Consider the following 24,402-nt stretch of genomic DNA (forward strand, 5'->3'; position numbering starts at 1 on the left):
TTAAAAGTTGGAAAAGATGGAAAGAAAAAATGGAACCCAGTAAAAAAAAATGGGGTTTAAACTGTTAAGTTTCGAGGCCTTGAGAATGAATTCTGCAGTTACATGAAGTCGCTGGGTTTGTTATACCGAGAAATTAACGAGTTGACCACCCAAGCTAATTTTAAATTGTGGACTTTATCAGCCCGCGGCTGCCAGGGATATTCACATCCAAATCAAGCAGCCCCCATCAGGGGTTGAGCTAGGGTTTATATAGGGAGTATACAGGACAGGGAGGGGGATGGATCTTTGAAGTCTGGCAAGAGGAAGAGGTTTTTTGGGGGGGGGCTGGTCAAGGACACCCTTCTCCCTCTGTGTAGATATGATAATGCTCTGCAAACTTTCTCACAATGGAGGTTTCCAGAGATATGATCTGAGGGCTGGAGCCTGAGAAGCCAGATAAGGGTCTTGCTAAGGAATTTGGAGTTTTCCATGGCCTAAAGGGTTCTACTACCTAAATGGTAAAATAATGTTCTGCATTACAGGTTCAGGGGAACCCTGATAATGGCTGAGTTAAAAGTTCAAAAACCTGGCCCAGCACAACCTGGGCTGGGGCCTCCCCCGCGGCCTTCCCCACTGCCTCCTCCGCTGTCAGGATCTTTCTTGGAGTCAGGGCTGCCATCGCACCAGGGGCCCTGGATAGGTCTTCTCAGGTAGACGATTGATCCGGGCACGTTTCTCACAGGCAGGTGCTGCAGGCTATCTGGGAGTGCTTCCTCCCCGAATAACACCTGGGAAAGAATCTGCCAGCCACACATCTCCAGGGCGTAATTAAGGTAGATCTGAAGCTGGGAACAAAGGCGATCTAGGTTTATTCGAGATCTTGCTGAATTGGCACTGAACGCAGTGGGTTCGTCAGGGAACACGGGAAAACATGATTCCAGGTCGGAGCTCACGGCACTCAAGATCTGGTGGGCGGCTCGAAGATCTGGGAGAGATAAGTGGCGGGTCCAGCTGCTTGATCTTCGAGCTTCAGCAGGAACCGCCTCTTCGTTATCCCAGGGTAGAGCCAGCACCATCGGCAGGGCTTCTTCTTCCATGGCCTCTGTCTCCGAGTCAAGCTCAAATTCTAGCTTCAACTCTAGCTCTGCATTTACAGAGGATTCTGAGTCTTCTTCCTCTTCCTCCTCCTCTTCCTCCTGCTTGATGGGCTTCGACAACTCGGTGATGGCGCTGATCGCATCGCCATCCTCGTTCACTATCTCCTGGAGCTCCATCTCGCTCACCTCTAGGTCATCTTCCCAGTCATTGTCACAGTCATCGTCATCCAACATGGAGATGTTAGAAGGGGCAGCAGGGGCAGCAGTGGCACCGCAGCCACCCCTCACCTCGGCAATCTTACCGGCTGATGGCAGGGCCTGGGACCCCACCGCCGCACCCTTCGGCAGCACCAACGGAGAGTCTCCCTGAGGGTGGGCGCTGTGGGTGGGCCCCGAAGGCTCTGCACCTGGGGGCACCATAGCCAGATGTCCGTGGGCATCGTGACTGTTTCTTGGATTGGCTACGACAGCATCTGCTGCTGGACACGGCTTCCACGATGGCTTCAGTAATGGCCTCCACACCTCCGATAGCAGCCAAAGCCGACGAGGCAGAAGATGACAACGCCTCCCTTTCTTCACTGCTGTGGCTACTTCTCTGCACAGACAGGTCATGGCAAGTAACGGCGAATTTACCCTCGACCTCGTACCACCTTACTACGAAGGTGAAATTGTGATTGTTCCGCCAAGGGAACAAGTGAGGGCACCCCCCAAAGCAATCAGGTCCCCCACTGGGGGCCTGATCCATAGTGGCTCTGCCTTTGGTAGTTGGCAGGGAGACTGAGAGAATCAGAGTAGATCTGGGCCTAAGCCTATGGCCGGTGGGAGTGCGGATAAAGGCGATCGCCTTGGCTGGCTCCCTCAGCCTCTCTGAACTCTCAGTAACCCAGCCGACCGAAGAACAGGTGCACGAGCTTTGTGTCATCACTCACTGCGTCCCCCACATCACCAGGCAGTTGGTGGGGAGAGGAGGCACGCCTCAAGGGCCAGGGGAAGCAGAGAGAAGGAATGCTTGCAGACTTGGGCGGTCTTTGGTTTTGGGGTCCCTGGAAGTCTAGAAACACGGTAAGGGGAGAGTCAGTGTTTGCTGGTAACCTCAGCACTGCCCAGAGTAAATAATCCTATGTCCATTGCCCATAATAACTGACATTTGCCTACCCCTTCAAGATTTCAAAGGGTTTTCCTTTTCCATACATTGTATCATTTGCTTTGAGTGTGTGCAGAGGCAATTGCTCTAGCAGCTTGGTTACAAAATCAAAGCACATGAAGTTTAGAGGAAGGCCTTTAGAGATATTCTAGGCCAAGCCCACCCCTTTCCCATGTACAGATGGGGAAACTGATTCCCAGAGAGGCTGAATGACTTGCCCAAAGCCACACAACAAAATTCACATGATAGAATTGGGTGGGGGGAAAATCACAAAGTGCACCATTAACATCAAATGTGACTGGATTAAACTCCCCAATGAAATGAAAGAAAATGGCAAGCCAAAACATTAAGACAAACACCCTGTTGGACAAAGAGAGATTGTTTTGGTAGGACAGTTAGATTCTTTAGCTGTCCCTCCTTGAAATCTATACATTGTAAATATTTTTCAAATTGGACCTATTTTTCAAAATATTGTATAAATGGCACTTTGGGGAAATCTTTTCCCTTCTCTGGGCCTCTTTCTATCTCTATAGTGGAAGATGATTGAAATAGATCTCTAATGGTCCTTCCAACTCTGACAGTCTATCATTCTGAGATTTGGGAGGGTTAATAAATTCTTTTTCAAAGCTGTGGGCTTTGAGTACTTCCTTACTGTGTTCCCCTTAGTTACTTTGAAAGGGCAGCATTACGGCAAAGGTCCAATGACCACTACTGATGGGATGTTGTAGATAAGAGGATTCTTGTTCATGCATGGATTGACCTAGATGGCCTCTGAGGTGTCTGACAGCCCAAATTTTAGGATTGGCCTGGCAGGGACCATAGGGTTCATCTAGGCCAGTGGTGTCAAACTCAAATAGGAAAAGGGCCAGTAATCTATATAATATAAGGATCTTTGCAGGCCATATTGACTTAGCTTTAAAATGTAATATTATCTAGGTTTTATTTTGTATTATCTATATATTTTTATATTTTTATTTATTTCATTAAATATTGCCTAATTATCTGGTTTGGGCCCACTGAGAAGCATTCGTGGGCTACATGGGGTCTGCCCAGTGCTTGATGTCTCTGATCTAGGCCAACCCCTTCATTTCACAGAAGAGGAATTTGGAGCTGGGAGAGAGGAAGTGATTTGCCCAAGGTCATATAGGTCATCAAGGGCAAAGAGGACTCTCAAAACTAACTTCTCTGACTCCTAAGGCCATACTAGTTTTGGGTTTTTTTTGGGGGGGTTGGGTTTTTGTTTTTTCAAGGCAATGGGGTTAGGTGACTTGGTCACACAGCTAGTAGGTAACAAGTGTCTGAGGCCAGATTTGAACTCAGGTTCTTCTGACTCCAGGGCCGGTGCTCTATCCACTGTGCCACCTAGCTGCCCCAAGGCCACACTGTTTTACTCTACTGTCTCTTGAGAATAGATGAGAAAACAAAATCTAACCCTTTGCTACATGTGATAAACAGAGCTAAAACATAAAGACATACACAGAGTGAAAATGGGGGAGATAGTGCTGGAAGAAAATGTACCATGCCTTAGACAATTCCAGAAAAGCACGAGTTGCAATCATGATTTCAGAGAGGACAAGAGGCAAAACCAGTAACGTCAAGTGAGATAACCCAGACAAATGCCATTGTGCTGAGAGGTATGGTAGATCATGTAATACCATCTTGATCAAATATACACAGCTGGGGCAGCTAGGTGATGCCACAGTAGATGGAGCACTGGCCCTGGAGTCAGGAAGACCTGAGTTCAAATGTGACCTCAGACACATCACACTCACTAGCTGGGTGACTGTGGGCAAGTCACTTAACCTCAATTGCCTCACCCAAAACAAAACAAATATACACAGCCAATGGCGTGGAGCCTGGTTTCTTAAAGGGAAAGCCAACCAAACGCAAAAAGATCTGTTAAGTGCAGGAAAGCTAAAATCGCACAGTTGGGAGTGAAAAAGATGGGGTCCACTCAGCCATGCTGCTCTTCAAACTAGCCAGATCTTTCTGACTTGGTTCTCTTTTCACGAGAATGTCCAATGTGATCATTGATTTGGCTTTCAAAGGGGCTTGAATTGCCAGGAGTACTCACTCAGCTTGAGGTATTCTCTTCTTGGTAAAATAAAACTGTCAGCATTCTAGCCTCTGAGTCAGTCTCTTGTGAAAGCGGGACAGGGCAGGGCAGTGGGGAATCCTCTGCCAGAGGATGTGAGTTTGAACTCACCTCTGATACTTACTACCTTTGTGACCTTGAACAATTCACTTCTATTTCCTCTTCTGTAAAATGATAAGGTTAAGCTAGTGACCTCTGAACTCCCTACCAGCTCTAGCTCTAGAATCTTAAGATGGTCCCACCCAGACTCATCACTCCAAGACAAACTGATGAAAACTGTTGTTTTTAATTTGCTGACCCAAGGTAGTAGTAGTAATAGGACAAGCCCAGAGCCCAAGTTGAAGCCAACTCTTTGAGCTGCATTGTTATAGATCTTTTTGTGGGGAGGGGGTGTTCTCTCCCCCTGAAGATGTCACGGCAGGCCTGGCCTCTTTCTCTTAAAAAATGTTTAAAAAATAAATTTTTTGCAAGTATTTACCTTTCTTGAAATGAACCCTAGGAAATCTATCCATAAAAGAAATAGAAGCGTCCCCTAGATACCTTATACTGAGTCAACCTGCCAAGACAATGGAAATTTATTTCCTCAAGGGTAGAAAAAAAAACCCATCAGGGAAAACCCCTGTGGTTCTTGTAAAGATGGCTGGCTATTCCACCTGAGCTGATAAAGTTTTGTTCCAAGGAAGAACACTGATTCACTCATTCACGTGATTCATATATGATTCACTTATTCATTCCTAGAAGACTGTTGGGAAGACTTGCATTTTTAAACCCAGATCCCCAACCCAGAAGCAGCATCAGTATTTTGGCCAGGCACTAGATCCTGAAGTCCCTTCACAGAAACCAAGTGGCCTCCCTTGCTCCTCTGCCCAGAGAGAAACTGCAGACCATCCATATCCAATGGGGAACTGGGTGGTTAACCACGGGTTCTCAGCTGTGGCTCTGGTAAGTGGCACTGTTGTCATTTCATTAGAAACACTAACAGGGTAGAGGGGGCCATGTACTTGAAAGTGTTTGATACACTCTTGGTGGGGGAAGATTTGTGGCCCATTCCTGGACTTTCTTGGTGTTCTTTGTAAAGAGAAAGATGTGCATTAGTATGGGCAAATCTGGGGGTGGCCAGAGGGGCAGAGGCAAATACCAGACAAACATCAGTGGAGCCAAATCCTGAATACTTGGGTTTCAGATCTGTCTCTTCTCATATCATTCCCTCCCCCCCCCCCTTTCTTCTTAACCACCTCCAATAGAGTATCTGCTTTTGGTCCTACTCATACTTCTCTCACCAAAGTGTCACCAAAAAAAGGATCTTAGACAATTTCTTTTTCCTTTTTTATCTTTTTTCTCAGTTACTTGTGAGTAAAAATTTTTAACATTCATTTTTTAAAATTTTGAGTTCTAAATTCTCTTCCTCCCCCCCTTTCTCCACCGTGAGAAGGCAAGCAATTTGATATAGATTAAACATGTGCAATAATATAAAACATTTTCCATAGTAGCCATGTTGCAAAAGAAAATACACGCAAAAAAAAACCCCACCAAGAATCATAAAGAAAGCGGGAAAATAGTATGCTTCAGTCTGCACTCAGACTCCATCAGTTCTTTCTTTGGAGATGGATAGCATTTTTCATCATGAGTCCTTTGGAATTGTCTTGGATCATTGTATTGCTGAGAAGAGCTAAGTCATTCATATGATCATCACACAATGTTGCTGTTACTGTGTTCAATGTTCTCCTGGTTCTGCTCACTTCACTTCACATAAATTCAGGTAAGCCTTCCCAGGTTTTTCTGAGAGCATCCTGGTCGACATTTCTTATAGCACAATAGTATTCCATTACATTCATATACCGCAACTTGCTCAGCCATTCCCCAATGGATGGGCATCCTCTCAATTTCCAATTCTTTGCCACCACAAAAAGAGCTGCTATCAATATTTTTGTACATGTGGGTCCTTTTCCTTTTAATTTTATCTCTTTGGGGTATAGAGTATTGTGTTGGTATTTCTGGGTCAAAGGCTATGCACAGTTTTACAGCCCTTTGGGCATAATTCCAAAGTGTTTTTGAGAATGGTTGAATCAGTTCACAGTTCCGCCAACAGTGCATTAGTGTCCCAGTTTTTCCACATTGCCCCCAACATTTGTCACTCTCCTTTTCTGTCATGTTAGCCAATCTGATAGGTATGAGGTTAGTATCTCAGAGTTGTTTTAATTTGCCTTTCTCTAATCAATAATGATTTAGAGCATTTTTTTTCCCTTGTGACTATAGATAGCTTTGATTTCTTCTTCTAAAAACTTCCTGTTAATATCTTTTGACCATTTATCGATTGGGGAATGACTCATGTTCTTATAAATTTGACTCAGTTCCCTATGTATCTCTGAGAAATGAGACCTTTATCAGAGAAACTTGGTGTAATTTTTTCCCCTTGGTTTCCCGCTTTCCTTCTAGTCTTGGCTGCATTTTGTTTGTGCAATGTAATCAAAACTATCCATTTTACATCCCACAATGTTCTCTGTCTCTTGTTTTGTCATAAATTCTTTCCTTTTCCATAAACCATTTCATGCTCCCCTAGCTTGCTTATGATATCACCCTTTATGTCCAAATCATGGACCTATCTTTGACATTTTCAATCCCTTCAGTGCATGGGGAGCGTGAGGCATAGAGCAAGAAGGTGATCTAAGGTCACATAGTCACAGTCAGTGACAGGGCAGGATCTAGAACTTCCAAAGCAACTCTACCACTCATTCCTTCTCCTTTTCATCCACATTTCCCAGCCACCAAGACTTGCTGTCTCCTCTCACAGGCTTCTAAGGGCTTTCCCTCCAATTTCACCACTCCTTATGGGGCCTGCTTAGCTTCTCACTTTCCCTCAGGGTCCCTTAGGACTACTGCTGCAAGGAGGGGACTCCTTGTTGGAAAGCTGATGATTTGGAGAACAGAAGGCCCTACATACATGATGTCTTTACCTGCATGAACACTGTGACTCTATTTCTCCTGGAGTACCCTGAATTTAGACTTACGGCCTTTGGGCCTATGTGTGCCTAGTGTGGAAAGGGCCTTGAGCAGATCTGGATGAAATGAGCAGAACCAAAGGCGGCCCGTCACAATTTCAGGGAAAAACCTCACTGAGCAAGCCAAACTCTGAATAATTGAAAGTAATGGTATGGGAGAGCAGACAATGAAATATGTTGGTGCTCACAGTCACATGAGCTCACTTGACTGGGTTTGGTTTTTTTTTTTTTGGTTTGTTTGTTTGTTAAAAGGGAGGTCTTAATTCTCAGGGTGAGAGATGAGGAGGGGGAGATGTTTCCCAAAATGCCGGTGATGGAAAAACAAAACGCATCAATAAAAACTTATTTCTTTTCTAAAGCCAAAGAAAGATCCCTGACCTAGGAGTCAGGAGGCTTATTCCAGTTCCTGCACTGGCTGACTGTGGGACCTTGGATAAATCATTTCCCCTTTCTGTTACTCCTCGTTTATCCCCTCACTGTTGCCATCTGTAAAATGGGGTAGTTACACTGAGGGCCAGTCCACCTCTGACATTCTCTGACTCTCCTTTCTATCCTGCTCTTCAACTCGTATCAATCTAATACCTCTGGCAATGTGCATCCATACTACTCTTCAGGCAAAAAATTGGACACCCTTGACAGTATCATCCCTTCCACCTCTGTAAAGGTCAAAGGTGACTCTCCAGTCTCCTTCTCTCCCTTTCTTCCTTCTTGACTAGAGACCGAGTCCTGGAGCACATGACTAATTTACTTGGGGACCTCTACAAAGCCTGACCTTCTTTGGTGGTTGGTATACATTGTTGGTGTTTGGCAAATTCCTAATAATAAAAAAGATGGTGAGAGTGATTGAACACCTGTGATTTCATTGGCATAGGGACCTCCCAGATGAGGAAACTCTCTCTCCCAATACAGGACTCTGTACGACTTAAAGTCTTGGAGAATTGCTTGGAATGCCAAGAGGTTAAGAGATTTCCTTGTCCACAGGCACAATCCACAGATATTAGTGGTAAGCTGCCCGTAGGCCCGGAGCTCTATCCTCTGTGCCACCTAGCTGCCTCATAATAATACCAATAATAATAAAGCAGTTTTTTTTATCATCAGGACGTTGACAAACATCCGTAAACACAAGCATTCCTGTATGCAAAGAAAGATAGAAAAAAAGCAGTGTCTATGAAAAGGGGAATCACCAACCAGTACCTCCAGCTTGGTGTTTTATTTAAGCATATGTTGAATTTAACACAGTCGTCCTGCTTGCATCTTTCTGAACTCTCTTCTGCTCTCTTTTGTGTAGATTTTAAGGTTGAATTTTTATTTTTTCAATTCATAAAATTTTCTTGCCTCTCCCTCCCATGCCCTCACTGACAAAAAGGAAGACAGAAAATGAAATCCTTGTAATCAGGCAAAAAAAATCCCTCCAAATGTGTGGCTCACTCTGGAGCTTAAGTCCTTCACCTCTTGGTCAGGAAGTGGGTAGCAGGGAAAGCAATTTATATAATTACATCATTGCAAAGATAAACAATTGGAAAAACTAAGCCCATTTATCATTGCAATGACTAACTCTGATTTGTCTGTGGGTTGGTTTTTTTTTTTTGTGTGTGAGGCAATTGGGGTTAAGTGACTTGCCCAGGGTCACACAGCTAGTAAGTATTAAGTGTTTGGTCTGAGGCCGCATTTGAACTCGGGTCCTCCTGACTTCACGGCCGGTGCTCTGTCCACTGCACCACCTAGCTGCCACTTGTCTGTGTATTTTTACAATATCTCACTGATGCTCTATTTTTTTGCTGGGGAGAGGTCACCACTATCAGTACCCCTCCATTTCCCCTCTTGGTTTGGTTGGTAGTCCTTGTGGGGGGAGATGGAGGCATGGGACTGAGGAGGAATTAGAGCCCCTGCGAGGCCAGTGGCATAGGAGAGGTTGATTGGTATGGCCTGTGTCCTTACTTCCAGTGGTCAGTACAAATCTAACTTGGCTCTGGGGAATGTGGTGGGAATCTGTTGGAGAGTGGAGGTTAGGTCTGGAAAGAAGAAGGAAATGGGCACTTTCCAGTGTGCCCTGCACTGTACTAAGCACTTTACAACCAACCTGTAAGATAAGCAGTGTTATCACTCTCATTTGACAGATGAGGAAACTGAGGCAGACAGAAGGGAAATGACTCATGAGGCCTCATTTGAACTCAGATCTTCCTGAGTGTTCTACCTGCTAGCCTCCTGGGTGTCCTCCTGGACACGCTCTCCAATATTCCTAGGCCAAGCACCTCTGGGATCACTCTCATATTGCCTGGAGATTTGAAATTAACGTGGCCCTGCCCAAAATCCAGGGAATGAGCTGAGGGGCAAGGCAGGGCCCACTGCATTGCAGGCCCACAACTACATAGGCAAGCCAGAGCCCAGTGATCTTCACGGATACCAGTCATGCATAGTTCCCTTTGCCAATGTAGGTACTGGCTGATTAGCAAGGCCTGGAGCTCACGGTCACTAAAGAAAATAAATCGAGTAATAATAGACTTGTTAAAAAAAAAAGTATACACACACACACACACACACACACACACACAGAGGAGAATGTGCATCAGAATGTGGTGGGCGGATCCATCAGCAATACTTTAGTGTTCAGGTGGTGAATGAAGTCTTTGTTTCTGTAGAAATCCAACTATTTATTACAGATATTGGAAAGAGTTAATGTGTTACCCTAAGCTGCTCGTTTTTGAAGGATTACTTAAAGCCCCTCTTTTAAAAATCATGACATTTTTATTTTTTATTTTTTAAATTCTTTGTTATGCTTTCTGAGTCTTATGGTAACCCTCTGAGATAGGTAACACCTCCAGGCGTTATTATCCCCATTTTACAGATGAGGAAACCAAAGCTGGAATGTTAAGAGACTTGTCCAAGGTCACATAGATGGAAAGGGTGTCAGAGGCAGGATTCGAACCCAAGTCTGCCTGACTCTAAGCCTCTACCTAATGACCTGCTCTGTACAATTTCACCCTTTGAAAATGAAGGCAGGCACATGTAAAGCACTTGGAATGGATACACCGTTCCTTCTCCTTTTTAGCCCTGGATTCCCATTTCAGCCTCTGCCTGCTTTGCTTCTTTGTTTTTTCTCCCTTCTCCAGGTTGTTTGGCTGGGGCTAAACGTTTTCCTGTTTGTGTATGCTTTCCTGACGTTTGAGAAGTCGGACAAATACTACTACACCAGAGAAATCATTGGGGTAAATGGCAAGATCCCAGGAGAGGGCCCAAGGGCTGTGGCCACCAAGGCTGAGGAGCCTCACTACTCACAGGCATCTAGATACCTCCCCCAAAACCCAGGCGACCCATTCAGTGAGGGGTTCTTTGGCTGGGCCAACTCCTGTGTTCCCCCTGCTCTAATTGTGGCACAATCCCCCTGGACCTCATAGGTAACTCCTCCATGACTACGTGGAATGTAAGCACTTTGAGGACAGGGGCAATTCCAGCACCAGGAACAGTCCCTCATGTATCTTTCCGTATTTCAAGGATCTGATATTTTGTCTGTCAATTAATCAGTAAGCACTGATGAAACACCCTATACGCAACCCCTTTCTGGCTTGGTATGTATCATATATTTTGCCCTAGAAGGAACCTTAGCAATTATTTAACCCACCCCCCGCCTTTTATAGATGAGGAAAGTGAGGCCCAGAGAGGGGAACACATTGCCCAAGCTCTCACAGGTAGTAAGTGGCAGGGCCAGGATTTGAACCCAGATCCTCTGACTCTCAATGTGGAGCTCTTTCTACCAGTCAGTCAGTCAATAAGCATTTATTAAGTGCCTGCTATGTGTCAGGAACAGTGCTAAACCCCATCATCAATTCCTGTGGATGAAAAATTCTTCCACCTACAGATGAACTTCTCTGCTCTTCGCTGGTCTGGTCCTCGGATAACAGACACTAGGCTGTTACTGAGCCTCTACTGTCACTCATTCAGTCAATGAACCAGCATTTATTAAGCACTTACTATGTGCTAGGCACTGTGCTAAGTTAGAGGGATACAGAAAAAAGACCAAAAACAAGGTTCCTGCCCTCGAGGAGCTTATATTCTAATGGAGAGACAACAAGCAAATAATTAGCCACATATAAGATATTTAAAGTAGACCAAAGGTAATCTTAGAGGGGAAGGCTCTAGCATCTGGGGGATGGAGGCAGAGGTGAGGGGGCAGGACATTTGGGGCCTGGGGGATAGTTTGTATAATGATACAAAGATATTAAGAGATGGAGTGTCATGTGAGGACATTTGACAAGTAGTCCAATGGCACTAGCTCATGTGGTACATGGTGAGGAGTAAGGTGCTGGAAGACGGGAAAGGTAGAAGGGGGGCTGGTTAGGAAGACTGTAATTTATTTTTAAATAGTTTTTAAATTTTCAGTTCCGATCTCTCTCCCTCCATCCTCTCCCCAACCCATTGAGATGGTAAGTATGTAGGATACCAATTACACATATGAAGTCATGGAAAACATTTCCCCATCAGCTGTGTTGTGAGAAAAAAAGCAAGAAAAAGAAAGAAAGAAAGAAAAATCCACTTGAGTGTGCACTCAGAGTCCCTCAGTTCCCTCTCTGGAGGACTTTGGATTCCCATGGATCACTGTACTGCTCAGGGTAGCCAAGTTTTTACGAAGACTTCAATTCCAAACCAAGGACAGGAGATAATAGGGAGCCAGTGGAACTCATTGAACAGGGAGGGGCGTCCAATATGGTCAGATCGACACCTTTGGAAAAATATCTTGGTAGGTGAGTGGAGAATGGACTGAAGTGGGGAGAGATTTGAAACAAGGGGACCAACTTGAAGGCTATTGCTGATGAGGACCCGAGTTAGAAGCTTGTGGTTGTGCCAGAGGTGAGAAGGGAGTGTGTTTGAGAGACGTTGTGAAGGTAGAACAGAACTTGGCAATAGATTGGACATAGAGGGTTAGAGAGAGCAAGGAATCCGGGGTGTTCCCTAGGTTGGGAGCCTGGGTAACTAGAAAGGATGGTGGTGTCCTCAACGTTTCAGAGCAAAGATGATGAGTCCTGTTTTGGTCATGTTAAGTTTGAGAAGTCTACGGGAGATCCAGTTCCGAGATGTCCAAGAGGCACTTGGTGATATGGGAGTGGAGTGGCTAGGAGACTGTTGTTCAGTCGTGTCTGACTCTCCGTGACCCCAGCTAGAGTTTTCTTGGCAGAGATACTGGAGTGATTTGCCATTTCCTGCTCCAGCTCATTTTACAGATGAGGAAACTGAGGCCAACAGGGTGAAGTAACTTGGCCAGGGTCACACAGCTAGGCAGAGTCTGAGACTGGATTTGAACTCAGGTCTTCCAGACTCTAGGCCCAGAGTTCTATCTACTACAGTGGCCCCAGGAGAGAGATTAGGGCTGTATTTATAGATCTAGAAGTCACCTGCATAGACATGATAATTGAACCCTTGGGAGCTGATTAGATCACCAAATGAGATAGTCTAGACCAGGGGTGGGGAACCTGTGGCCCTCTAGGTCCTCAAGTGCGGCCTTTTGAGTGAGTCCAAGTTTTACAGAACAAATCTTTTTATTAAGGGGATTTGTTCCTTGAATTTGGAGTCAGTCACAGGGCCGCACTTGAGGACCTAGAGGGCCACAGGTTCCCCACCCCTGCTCTAGACCAGAAGTGTTAAACTCACAGCTCACAATGCTCCACAGGTGAAACCAAATTCAAATGTAATTGGGAAATATTTAGCAAAACAAATAAAAATACAACAGAACATAGATAACATAAATATGTAGTTTTCTAAGTCAATTTAGGTATCCTTACTTACAACCCCTTTTCTATTTGAGTTTGATGCCAATGGCTAGACTATCTATACAATGGAAAGAAGAGAAGAGGACCCAGGACTGAGCTTTGGCTGAGAGGATGGGAAGTTCTGAAACAAATGCAGTGGGGAGCGGGATAGTGGGTATGAACTGGATGAAGAGCCAGCAAAGGAAACTGAGGCACGGTCAGACAGGTGGGAGAACCAGGGGACATCGGTGTCATGAAAATCTAGAGAGAAGAAGGTGAACCACAGTGTCAGAAGTTGCAGAGAGGTCTGAAGGTTAAGGACTGGGAAAAGGCCATTCGATTTGGCCGTTAAAAGATCACTGGATCCACAACAGTTCCAAAGAACTCATGCTGAAAAAAGCTGTCCACTTCCAGAGAGAGAGCCAATGAGCCCTGAGTGCAGAGTGAAGCAGATTGTTTTTCCACTTTTATTTTTCTTTCATTTTTTCACAGTGTGGGTAATGTGGAAATATGTTTGTGTGGCTTCATATGTATAATGGGTATCGTATTTCTCGCCTTCTCAGTGGGGTGTGGAGGCGGTAGAGGGAGGGAGAGAATTGGGAAATGAAAGTAAAAATCAAAAGAGAGAGATCATAACTTTGGAAAAAGCCGTTTCAGTTGAACGAGGGGGGTCAGAAACTAGATTGTGAAGGGTTTCAAAGAGAGTGGGAGGAAAGGAATTGAAAGCCTTGGGTGTAGATGGCTTTCTGAAGTTCAGCTGAGAAGGGCAGGAGAAATACAGGATAACAGCCAGCGGGATACAGGAAACATAGACATGTTTGTAGGTAGCAGGGAAAGAGCCGGTGCAGAGGGAGAAATCAAAGGAGAGACAGAGACAGAGAGACAGAGGAAAAGAGAGAGATGGAGAGATGGGAGGGGGGAGAGAGACAGGAAGAGAGTCAGAGAGACAGAGAGGAAGAGAGAGACAGAGACAGAGAGGGAGGGAGAGAGGGGGCAATCTGCTGGAGAACAAGACAAGGTAGAATGGGGTCAAGTGAGTATATAGAGGGGTTTGGCTTGGCAAGAAGGGCCACCTCTTCTTGTGAGACTGGAGTGAAGGAGGAAATTGTGGGGGAAGACATGATTGATGTGAGATGAGGAGACGGGGAGAAGAGGGACGTCTCAGTGAATGGCTTCAATTTTTTCAGTGAAGTATGAGGCAAAGTCCTCAGCTTGGGGTGGGAGGGGGAGTGCCTTGGGAGTCTTGAGGATGGCATAAAAAAGTTTGTATTGCACGCTCTACAATCCGCTTGAGTCCAATTTCTTTGGTACTGATATTAATAAGTGGGATATCTCTGTTGAGTTCAAAGGCAAGGAAGTCTAGCAGCTGTGGTGAATAGGAGTTAATTAATTGGGAAGGTGTCAAAGTATGGTCTTGCTGCAGTCAGGACCCAGCTGAAAATATGGAACAGCAGAATTTTGTGATTTTCTGCTGCGCCTTTGGGTGGCACACAAATAGGAGTGAAGATGGTGGGTGGTGGGAGTAATCCAAGTAATCCAAGGAGTGACAGGCAGTAAGAAAAGGGACTAGGGATTTAAGGGTAGGGTTGGCCTGATTCACCAAAGGGTCAAGGTAGAGAAGGGAGGAGGGTGAAGTCAACGCAGAGCTGATGGTCCAGGAAAGAACTGAGGAGTGGAGCAACTACAGATCTTGGTGAGGACCAAGAGGAGGGCCAGAGAGAAAGTTGGAAAGATAAAAGATTACGATCAAATAAGAGAATTTCAACATTCATGACCATGGTAGATCAAGGGTATGGCCATCTGTGTGTGTAGCTGAGACAGAGTGGAGGAAGAGGTCGTGGGAGATGAGAAGGTTGAGCTGAATGGAGGCAGCAGCTGCAGCTGGCAGGGACAGATGACGATGTCTGCACTAGGTAGCCAGCCCTTCCCTAGGGTTTGCGTTCACTGGGCCCCCCCTTCTCCCTCGAGCATTTAGGGTTAGCAATGAAATCATTGATTGTACCTAGTATCTGGTAGAACAGGTTCGTTGAGATTCAAGCACGTCCAGGTAGGAGGGGCCCAGGATCTGCCCCCCCCGCCCCGCCAGGTTTCATTGCCTTTGAATTCAATAGCACCATCTTATTCATTGATATCAATATCAAAGAAATTGAAGTAAGACAGATTGTAGCTCGAGTGCATGCCAGATTATTGGGCTCTTTCCTAGATTCCTACCGATTATATTTTGATTTTCCTGCAGGGTTTTAAGGCTTTTTTCCTATAGACAGCACTCTGCAGTTTGCCCTCACTATTGGATGAATGACCTTCAGGGACTGCATTGATTTCTCCCACCCCCACTGACACACGGAATAATCCCTTGTGTTTACAGTGCTTGGCCCAAAAGGGCTTAGCAAAGAGATGGGTTTCTTCCTTTCATTCATTCATTCAAATATGTTGTCTACCCATCAGAATGTAACCTCCTGCTTATTAATAGTGTCTACCCAGGCCAGGGCCCTGAAAGAAAGTAATTTTTCTTCTTTCTTTCTCCTGCTTCTCCACCTCCTCCTCCTCCTCCCCCCTTCTCTTCCTCCCCAGTCTTCACTAGCATGGGCTCGGGCCTCTGCTCGCTGCCTGAACTTTAACAGTCTCTTGATACTGCTCCCTGTGTGCCGGAATCTGCTCTCATTCCTAAGGGGCAGCTGCTTGGTGAGCCATGAACCTTTTGGGGCCCAAACCTCAGCTCAGAGCTGGCTCCTCACCTTCACAGAGGCCCTGTGCGGGGGTGGGCTCATGATCCTGGAAGGAGCTCAGGGAGACTTGGGGTGGTGGGGGGCCCCATGGAGCTGCAGGAGGCTGATATGATGGCCCCCCCCTTCCCTCTCCCCAGTGCTGCAGGCGTACATTGAGGAAGCAATTGGATCACAACCTCACCTTCCATAAGCTGGTGGCCTACATGATCTGCCTGCACACAGGTAACTCAGGCAGACAGAAAGGAACTGGAAGGCTTCCCCTTGGAGGCCACGTAGTCCAGCTCCTTCACTTTAGCAGTGAGTAAACTGAGGCCTAGCATGATGGAGTGACTCGGTCAGGCCATGGGCCTGTGGCACACAGCAATTACAATTCCACAGTCCACATTTTCTACCACCGAGAAAGTCCCAAGTCATGTTATATGGAAATAGATTTAAGAGCCACTGAATTCCCCTCCTGATACTAGAAAATTCAGCAGTGGGAAAGGCCACAAGAATTTCTCTGTGTTTTGTAATAGGCACTCATTAGCCTGGGATCCTGGCTAGGACACTGGACTTGTGCTTAAAGCCTGAGTTCCAAGGCTGAGATTCAAACCCAGGTCCTCTGATTACATTGCCCCACACCGGAGCATCTGCTTACCCAGAACTTCAGGACCCCAAGGGTTGGCCAAGAAGAGCCTGCATTTCTCTAGGACACTATACCTGTTAGAATGTGACTGCAGATACTACTCTTGGGCAAGGGTGACCCTGGGCAAATCCTTTAACTGCTCTAAATCTATGATCCCATGACCCCAATCAACAATTACTTAACAAGCACCTACTGAGTGCCTCCTATGTGCCCGGCATTGTGCTGGCACTGGACCTTTCCAGGGCCTGCAATGGCTTCCCAGAGCCTTCCCTGCCCCATCTGTCTCTCCTTTTTCTGTTTAGTCATCCACATTGGTGCTCACCTGTTCAATTTTGAACGGTACAGCAGGAGCTGCAAGGCTGATAACAAGTCTCTGGCCTTCACCCTCTCTACCCTGTACCCCCATGAGAAGGGCAGCCCGTGGCTAAATCCCTTCCCCTCCCCAAACATGGTAAGTAGCTCCAGTGGCCAAGCATCCAGGCTCCTGGGATGGGTGGTACGGGCTGGGGGTGTCCACATAGCCATTGCCACAGACTGTTTCTTTTTCCTTCTGACGGTAGACAGCAGAGCGCTTGACCTTCACCAGCATCGCTGGCCTCACTGGAGTGATCATCACCTTAGCCCTGATCCTCATGGTGACCTCAGCCACAGAGCTTGTCCGCCGGTGCTACTTCGAGGTGTTTTGGTACACTCACCACCTCTTTGTCTTCTACTTCATTGGTCTGGTAATTCATGGAATTGGGTAAGTCCCTGGATGCCTGCCCTCCCCACCTCCCCACTCCCTGCCTTATCTCATCCTCTGGCTAAACCATTTCTCTTTGTGTGTCTCAGGGGGATTGTCCGAGGTCAAACAGAAGACAGCATGAAAGAACACCCCCACAGCAAGTGTGCAGAGGAGTATGACAAGTGGGGTGAGCCCTTACACTGTAAACGTCCCCAGTTTGAAGGGCTGCCTGCTGAGGTAAGGACCTCATGACATCAGAGAGTTGGAAGGGGTGGCATAGTGGATAGAGCCCTGGGCTGGGAGCCAGGAAAACCTGGGTTCAAATATCAGTTCTATCACTTACTACTTGTTTGACCATGCGCAAGTCACTTAACTACTCTGGGCCTTGGTTTCCCTTTAAAAAAAAAAGGAAATTGGCTTTGGTGGTTTTAAGGTCCCCTTTGGCTCTAAATCTCTGACCCTATGAACTTGAGCTTAAGTGGCCCTCTGAGCCTTGGTTTCCTCATCTATAAGATAGGAATAATAATACTCATGTTGCCTGCCTGGGTAGGATTGGGTTTGGGTGGGGGGGTCAAATAATATAATGTACTTTGTGAAATTTAAAATGTTCTCCACGTGTCAGCTCCTATGTAGTCCAACTCCCTTATCTGACAGAGGAAGAAACTGAGGCCCAGAGAGGTTAGGCCAGGGGTGGGGAACCTGTGGTCTCAAGGCCACATGTGGCCCTCTAGGTCCTCAAGTGTGGCCCTTTGAGTGAATCCAAACTTCACAGAACAAATCCCCTTCATAAAAGGATTCGTTTTATAAAACTTAGACTCAGTCAAAAGGCCACACCCGAAGATGCAGAAGGCCACATGTGGCCTCGAGGCCCCTATTCCCCACCCCTGGGTTAGGCAGTTTGGCCCAGATCACAAAGGTAGTCCAGAGCAGAGCCTCCATACTGGCTGTTGTAAATTTCCGCAACACACAGCTGAACAGCCTGACTGGCCAGCCTGACTGCGGAAGAAGTGAGGATGCTTCAGAACCGGACAGGATACAGAAGCTCCATGTGGCTAGCACAGCCAGGTGGCAAACCTCCAAAGCTCCTATCAGGGGAAGCTGCTGACTTAAGAAGAGTGTTGCACTCTGGGAGAAGGGAGGCTGAATCCTGGATTCCAGCCCCAGCTCGGCCACTTCCTAGCTGGACAGGTCATGACCCTTAGTTAGGTCTCATTCGCCTCACCTTTAAAACAAAGGAATCGGGTTTGCAGATCCTCTGGTTCCCTGAATCAAGGACACATTCATAGTCTTGGCAAATATTTACTGAGTGCTTTGAGCAAATATAACATTGCCAGGCCTTGGCTGGGGAGGGGGGATACCCCAAGAACTATGGTACATGATCCCTTCTCTCAAAGGAGGAGCAATCTAAGTCCTAGATTCTAGGAGATTCTCACAAGGAAGGGTCCTAAGGAGGCAGAAAATAGGAATCTTCAACTCATCGTAGCAACAGCTTCTGGGACTACCCTCTGAAGGTAGAGAGGGTGACATCTCTTCCATAGCAGAATCCCATTCAAATTTCCAGAATTAGCAACTGGAGGTGAGATTTTCTTTAAGCATCATGTATAGGAACATTCTTTGGGAACTCTATATCAATTGCAACTGTTCACACACTAGATTGGACTAATTGCAGTGGGGACAGTAATAACTAAGGCTAGCAGGAAGCGCCCAGAACCCCTTGAATTGTGCTTTGTTCTCAAGGGCAAGGAGTAGGAGTTCAATGGCGGGGTGGGGAGTGAGCTTCCAAATTCCATCCTGGTGACTCCAACATTAGAACAGCTACAGTATAGAACAGGAGCAGTAATCTATGAGATCAGATAGGCTACCAAGCTAATGGTATCCCAGGTCCTGGGCTTTATCTTTATTAGCTCATAAAGATTAAAGATTGAAGGATGAAAAGCAAAGAGTGGCCCCACAAAGTGGCCTGAGAATGAATGACTGCTTTGAATCAAAAACACAGAAAATAAAAGATCAAAAGAAATCTCTCTGGAGAGCAATGTCGTAGTCCTCCCCTACAAAGGTGGAAGAAGAAGCAGAATTAAAGGAATACCTCTGGCATGGATTACTAAGAAAGCAAAAGCAAAATGCACCTATTCTGCCCATTAATCTTAATGCCTCCCCTCTGACACTTCCCTAGTTTATCTCGTCTATAGCTCATTTGAATGTAATTGCTCAAATATTGTCTCCCCATTAGACAGTGAGCTCTTTGAAAGCAGGGACTGTCTTTTGCCTTTCTTTGCATCCCTAGCACTTAGCACAGTGCCCAGCACGTGGTAGGCACTTACTAAAGGGTAGTTGACTGACTCACACATTTCTGCATTGTGTTTTCCATCATCCATCTGACTCAAGAGTTGGGGGATATACTATTTGAGTAGCAGGAATTTGTGAACCCCACTCCTTGACTCCATGTCAGAAGAGAAAGCTCAGTCCCTCTGGTGTCAAAACAAACTTCCTCTGACACCATCCTCAAGAGTCAACCTCTGAGGGGCAGCCAGGTGGTGCAGTGGATAGAGCACTGGCCCTGGAGTCAGGAGGACCTGAGTTCCAATCTGGCCTCAGACCAGACACTTGACACTTACTAGTCGTGTGACCCTGGGCAAGTCACTTAACACTGATTACCTAAAAAGGAAAAAAAAGAGTCAACTTCTGATCATAACTGGAATGCCCAGCCTTGGCCCCAGAGAAGAGATGAGCAAATGGGTTCCCCTCCTTTCTTTGGAGAAAGGAAGAGGCAGGATACCATGGGTGCAGAATGTGACTTACCTTGTCAGTTACTGTTTTTCTTTGTTACAAGGGCCCTTAACCTTTCTGGGCCTCAGTTTCCTCCTCTGTACTGGGTAACTCAAATCTCTTTTAGCTGTAGATCCCTGGTTCTATGACTTACTGGGGTAGGGATGAAAATAAATGGCGGGATATCTAGAAGTAACCAGTGTAAAAATAAAAGGCATCCATGAAACCGTGTCATTGTTGTTGAAAAACCCGGTGCCTGGGGTCTTATAGGCAAAGGTCTGAGCTAATGATGCCAGCAAGTGGGATGGTGGTGATGAATGCTTGGCAGTTCCTGTGTACCGTCTATGGCGTGGGATTCACACGGCCCGTCTGAGCTGTGCTCTGTAGAGGCACTTCTAAAGACTTCTTTAAGAGAAAGCTCAGGGGGCAGCTAGGTGGAGCAGTGGATGGAGCTCCAGCCTTGGAGTCAGGGGGACCTGAGCTCACATCTGGCCACAGACACTTGATACTTACTAGCTGTGTGACTCTGGGCAAGTCACTTAACCCTGATTGCATTACCAAAAAAAGCACACACAAAAAAGAGAAAGCTCAATGAGATTGCATGGGGAGGGCAGGAAAAGGTGGGGTATTTGACATTGGTGTTTTGGGGAGATAATCCCTCAGTCTCCAAAGAATAGGAGGATTGATGGTGACAGTATGGAGTACTGAGCTTGGAGTGGTCAACTAGCAGTCAGAGGACCTGGGTTCAAATGCCTGTTCTGCCATTGACCATGATCTTCCATAAAATGCTGTCAGAGACTGGAAAAAGAGAGGGGCCATCACTTAGCCAGAGTAATGAAGCACTGTGGGCTCGCCTGTATGTTCCACTGGGATCCTTGAAAAGCCAAGAGAACCAATGCAAGGTGCCTGGCATGTTGCCCCCCCCTCCCCCCTCCCCGGCCACAGGAGACTTCTGGAAGGACAGAAACAAGAGCTACACAGGAGGGGCAGGCATGGATGGCTTTGAGAGAACATCTCGGTCAATGCTGGAGTAGATGTCATTGTCATTTTACACGAGGTCATGTTGTTCTGCTCCCCATCTCACAGCTGTTGGGTTTTTGCATTAGGCTAACTGTACTAACCAGCAGTCTGAAACACAGAAAATTCAATATGCAGTGTGTAGCTGTGACATGCTAGGCCTATAGTTGTGTTTTGCTACTTAGCCAGACTGTTAAACCTGCAGGAAATTATCTGCTTTATGTGTAACAGATGAGTGAGGAAAATGGCTGGCATTTCTTTCCTTCTCTTTTCCTTTAATGGAGGGACTAGGGCTCTGCTTAGATGTTGGGGTTCATAGGGGGAGCATCGGGCTGCTGGAGAATTAATACCAAGTTGCCAGTCGGTATGTAACAATCTGCCTTCTGCCCCTGTCTCCATATAGTCCTGGAAATGGGTTCTAGCCCCAGCCATCCTATACATCTTTGAACGGCTCATCCGGTTTTACCGCTCACAGCAGAAAGTGGTGATTACCAAGGTAAGGGATGGGAGGTTGGCTCCTCCTTTGACACTAAGGGCTGGCTGGCCTCCCTGCCTACCTAAAGAAATTACCTTGTGTTTTGTCCCTGAGAGATGCAGTCTTGAAGGGAGCTAGATTCTGGGCACTAGGCATGCCTCAGTGCTTCTAGTCCTGCACAGAATCAGGGAAAGAGTAGTGGGGTGAATACACTCATGGTGTCCATGTACTTCTCTCCCAGGCCATCCTGCACCCTTCCAAAGTACTGGAGCTTCAGATGAACAAGTGTGGTTTCCGAATGGAAGTGGGACAGTATATCTTCGTCAATTGCCCCTCAGTGTCTCCCTTGGAGTGGCACCCTTTCACCTTGACCTCAGCACCTGAGGAACCTTTTTTCTCTATCCATATTCGGGCAGCAGGGGACTGGACAGAGAGTCTTATAAAGGCATGTGAACAACAGAATTCCCCATTGCCCAGGTATGGTCTAGAAAGCAGCCGAAGGGGCAGCTAGATGGCACAGTGGATAGAGCACTGGCCCTGAAGTCAGGAGGACCCGAGTTCAAATCCGGCCTCAGACCAAACACTTGACACTTACTAGTTGTGTGACCCTGGGCAAGTCACTTAACCCCAATTGCCTAAAAAAAAAGCCCCCCAAAACAAAATAAAACAAACAAATTAAAAAAAGAAAGCAGCCGAGATCCAAGAAATGGGCAAAGATAAGGGTAGCTTGGCAAACAAGTCCAGAAAACTCCTAGGGGTCTCTAAAATTCCAGGCCATCTGCTCTACTACAAACAAAGCTGCAGGAAGCAAGTAAGGGAGCCCTCAGACTAGAACTTCCTCTGAGCCATTTTCTTTTTACTCTTGCCAGGCTGGAAGTAGATGGTCCCTTTGGCACAGCCAGTGAGGATGTTTTTCAGTATGAAGTGGCTATGTTGGTGGGAGCAGGAATTGGGGTCACCCCCTTTGCCTCCATCCTGAAATCCATTTGGTACAAGTTTCGACATGCGGACCACACCCTCAAAACCAAAACGGTAATCATACTTTTTGAACACCCCTCAAGGGTATGAGCTGCTCCCAACATGGACCTTCTGTGAGGGTCAGTCCCCTGGGCCTGACTTGTGGGCAAACAGTTAGTCACTTCAGGGTTAACAAGCATTACCAAGCACTGTGTGTGTGAGGCACTGTGTCAATGGCTGGGAGAGTGACTGCTTCCTTGGAAGTAATTGGAAGTGAGGATAACAGGGGAGCAGACAGACTCTTATAAGGGCATTTGAACAACAGAAATCCCCAGTGCCCAAGTATGGTCTGGAAAGCAGCTGAGACCCAAGAAAATGGGCAAATACACAGCAGCCTGGCAAGTGGGCATCTAGCCACCAGAGAACCAGAGTCAACTGCGTCATTGCCATGATGGTCTTCATCTCTAAACCAGACATCACTGAAGGCTTCTCTGAACACCATGGGAAGCTGTTTCAGGACTCCTTAGAAAGTCAAGCAGTCAGCAGTGAAAGCTGGACTTTGCCCAGGTGGCCCTTAGAAGCCCTCTTGATGATATATCTAACATGTTCACCAAGGCACACATAGGATAAGGTGTTCTCTCTTGTGGGTTCCAGATTTATTTCTACTGGATCTGCAGGGAAACTGGTGCTTTTGCCTGGTTCAATGACCTGCTGGCTTCCCTGGAACGAGAGATGGAAGAGTGTGGAAAAGTGGGTTTCTTAAACTATAGGCTCTTCCTCACCGGGTGGGACAGCAACATTGTGAGTTCCCAACATTCTTTTTAATTGAATTTTTATCGATGCCTTTTGGTTTTACATTAGGTATCCTCCCCTTCCCCGACCCCCAGCCCTGTGAGCCTTCGCTTGTGGCAAAAAAGGAAGCAAAACCAACCAATTATTGCATGTGACATCAACATTCCAGCCCTGTAGTCCCCCACCTCTCTAACAAAAGGAGCTAGATGCATATCCTCATCTTTGCTCAGGGCCCAGGCTGGGCCTGACAATTACCCAGCATTCAGTTCTCTTCAGTAATTATTTTTATTTGCATTGTTGCAGCGAGGAGTATGTTGCCAGCATCTATTTTGAATAGTAGATGTATTCCCTCTCATCTTAGAGAGAGGCACACTGATTGGAAATAGAGTCTTCATGAAAGGTTTCATCCACAGAGCATGCAGGCAGGGGGCTGAATTCATTGAGAGAACAGATTGATTCAGTGCCTACCCCTTGTGATGTCCTGGGCTGAGGACTGAGCCACAGCCCCTCGATCCATTCAAGTTAGGTGGGGTGAAGAGCAGAGCGCACCCCAGCCTCAGGAGTGAATGTGCTTCTGCAGTCTAACACTGTCCCTCTCTGGCCCCAGGTTGGTCATGCAGCATTGCACTTTGACAAATCCACTGATGTTGTGACGGGTTTGAAACAGAAAACCTCCTTTGGGAGACCTCAGTGGGACAATGAATTTTCTGCTGTAGCTGCTGTCCATCCCAGGTAAGTGTTGGTAGGCTTGTGGTGTTACAGGATCAGAGATTTGGAGAAGAAAAGGACCTCAGAGGCTACCAAATCCAACCCCTTCATTTTGAAGATGAGGAAACTGAGGCCCAGAGAAGGGAAGGGAAGTGAATGGTCTCACTGGGAGTAAATGGCGGAGCAGAATTTGAACCTGGGCCCTTAGACTCCAAATTGTAGCATCAGAATGAAAGGAGATGATCCCGTGTGCTTGAGCTCTCCTGTGGGAATCTCTCTGGGACAGTCTGAAATTCCTGATCACTAAGACTGAGAAAATGTTACCGGGAATGCTTTGAATGAAGAGTTCATGCTTTGGAAGCAGTGAGAACTTGTCATGCTCTATGGCAAGAAAGCGCAGTTGGGCACTTGACTTAAGCTAGTAAATGAAGTGGACAACAGAGACACTTTGATCTCAATTACTTCTGTTTTTAATGTAAAAATGCCAGGGATTGAATCATCTGGATAGCTGCCTCAATTGGCCCATCTCAGTGCTAGGGTCGTTCTACCGCTTCTTC

The 24,402-nt window shown here is 46.5% G+C and overlaps 1 protein-coding gene across 3 annotated transcripts in view; it reads left to right on the top strand.

Annotated features, from left to right (window-relative positions):
- NOX1 (NADPH oxidase 1) overlaps positions 1–24,402 on the top strand; it is a 36,059-nt gene that overhangs the window by 10,908 nt on the left and 749 nt on the right. The window contains exons 1-12 of one of the 3 annotated variants that reach the window (XM_020963489.2): positions 5,058–5,257; positions 10,425–10,520; positions 15,627–15,737; positions 15,919–16,003; positions 16,709–16,857; positions 16,967–17,148; positions 17,238–17,367; positions 21,317–21,409; positions 21,630–21,865; positions 22,258–22,420; positions 23,000–23,146; positions 23,745–23,869. In XM_020963489.2, coding sequence (XP_020819148.1) covers positions 5,213–5,257; positions 10,425–10,520; positions 15,627–15,737; positions 15,919–16,003; positions 16,709–16,857; positions 16,967–17,148; positions 17,238–17,367; positions 21,317–21,409; positions 21,630–21,865; positions 22,258–22,420; positions 23,000–23,146; positions 23,745–23,869 — 1,562 coding nt within the window. In that variant the 5' untranslated portion in view covers positions 5,058–5,212. Of the gene's footprint in view, positions 1–5,057; positions 5,258–10,424; positions 10,521–15,626; positions 15,738–15,918; positions 16,004–16,329; positions 16,858–16,966; positions 17,149–17,237; positions 17,368–21,316; positions 21,410–21,629; positions 21,866–22,257; positions 22,421–22,999; positions 23,147–23,744; positions 23,870–24,402 lie in introns of those variants that run through there. The other 2 variants (XM_078147739.1, XM_078147738.1) reach the window with 2 other exon arrangements.

Source organism: Phascolarctos cinereus, unplaced genomic scaffold (genome assembly GCF_003287225.1).
Source record: "Phascolarctos cinereus isolate Bilbo 61053 unplaced genomic scaffold, phaCin_HiC Scaffold_8;HRSCAF=390, whole genome shotgun sequence".
Classification (NCBI taxonomy): domain Eukaryota; kingdom Metazoa; phylum Chordata; class Mammalia; order Diprotodontia; family Phascolarctidae; genus Phascolarctos; species Phascolarctos cinereus.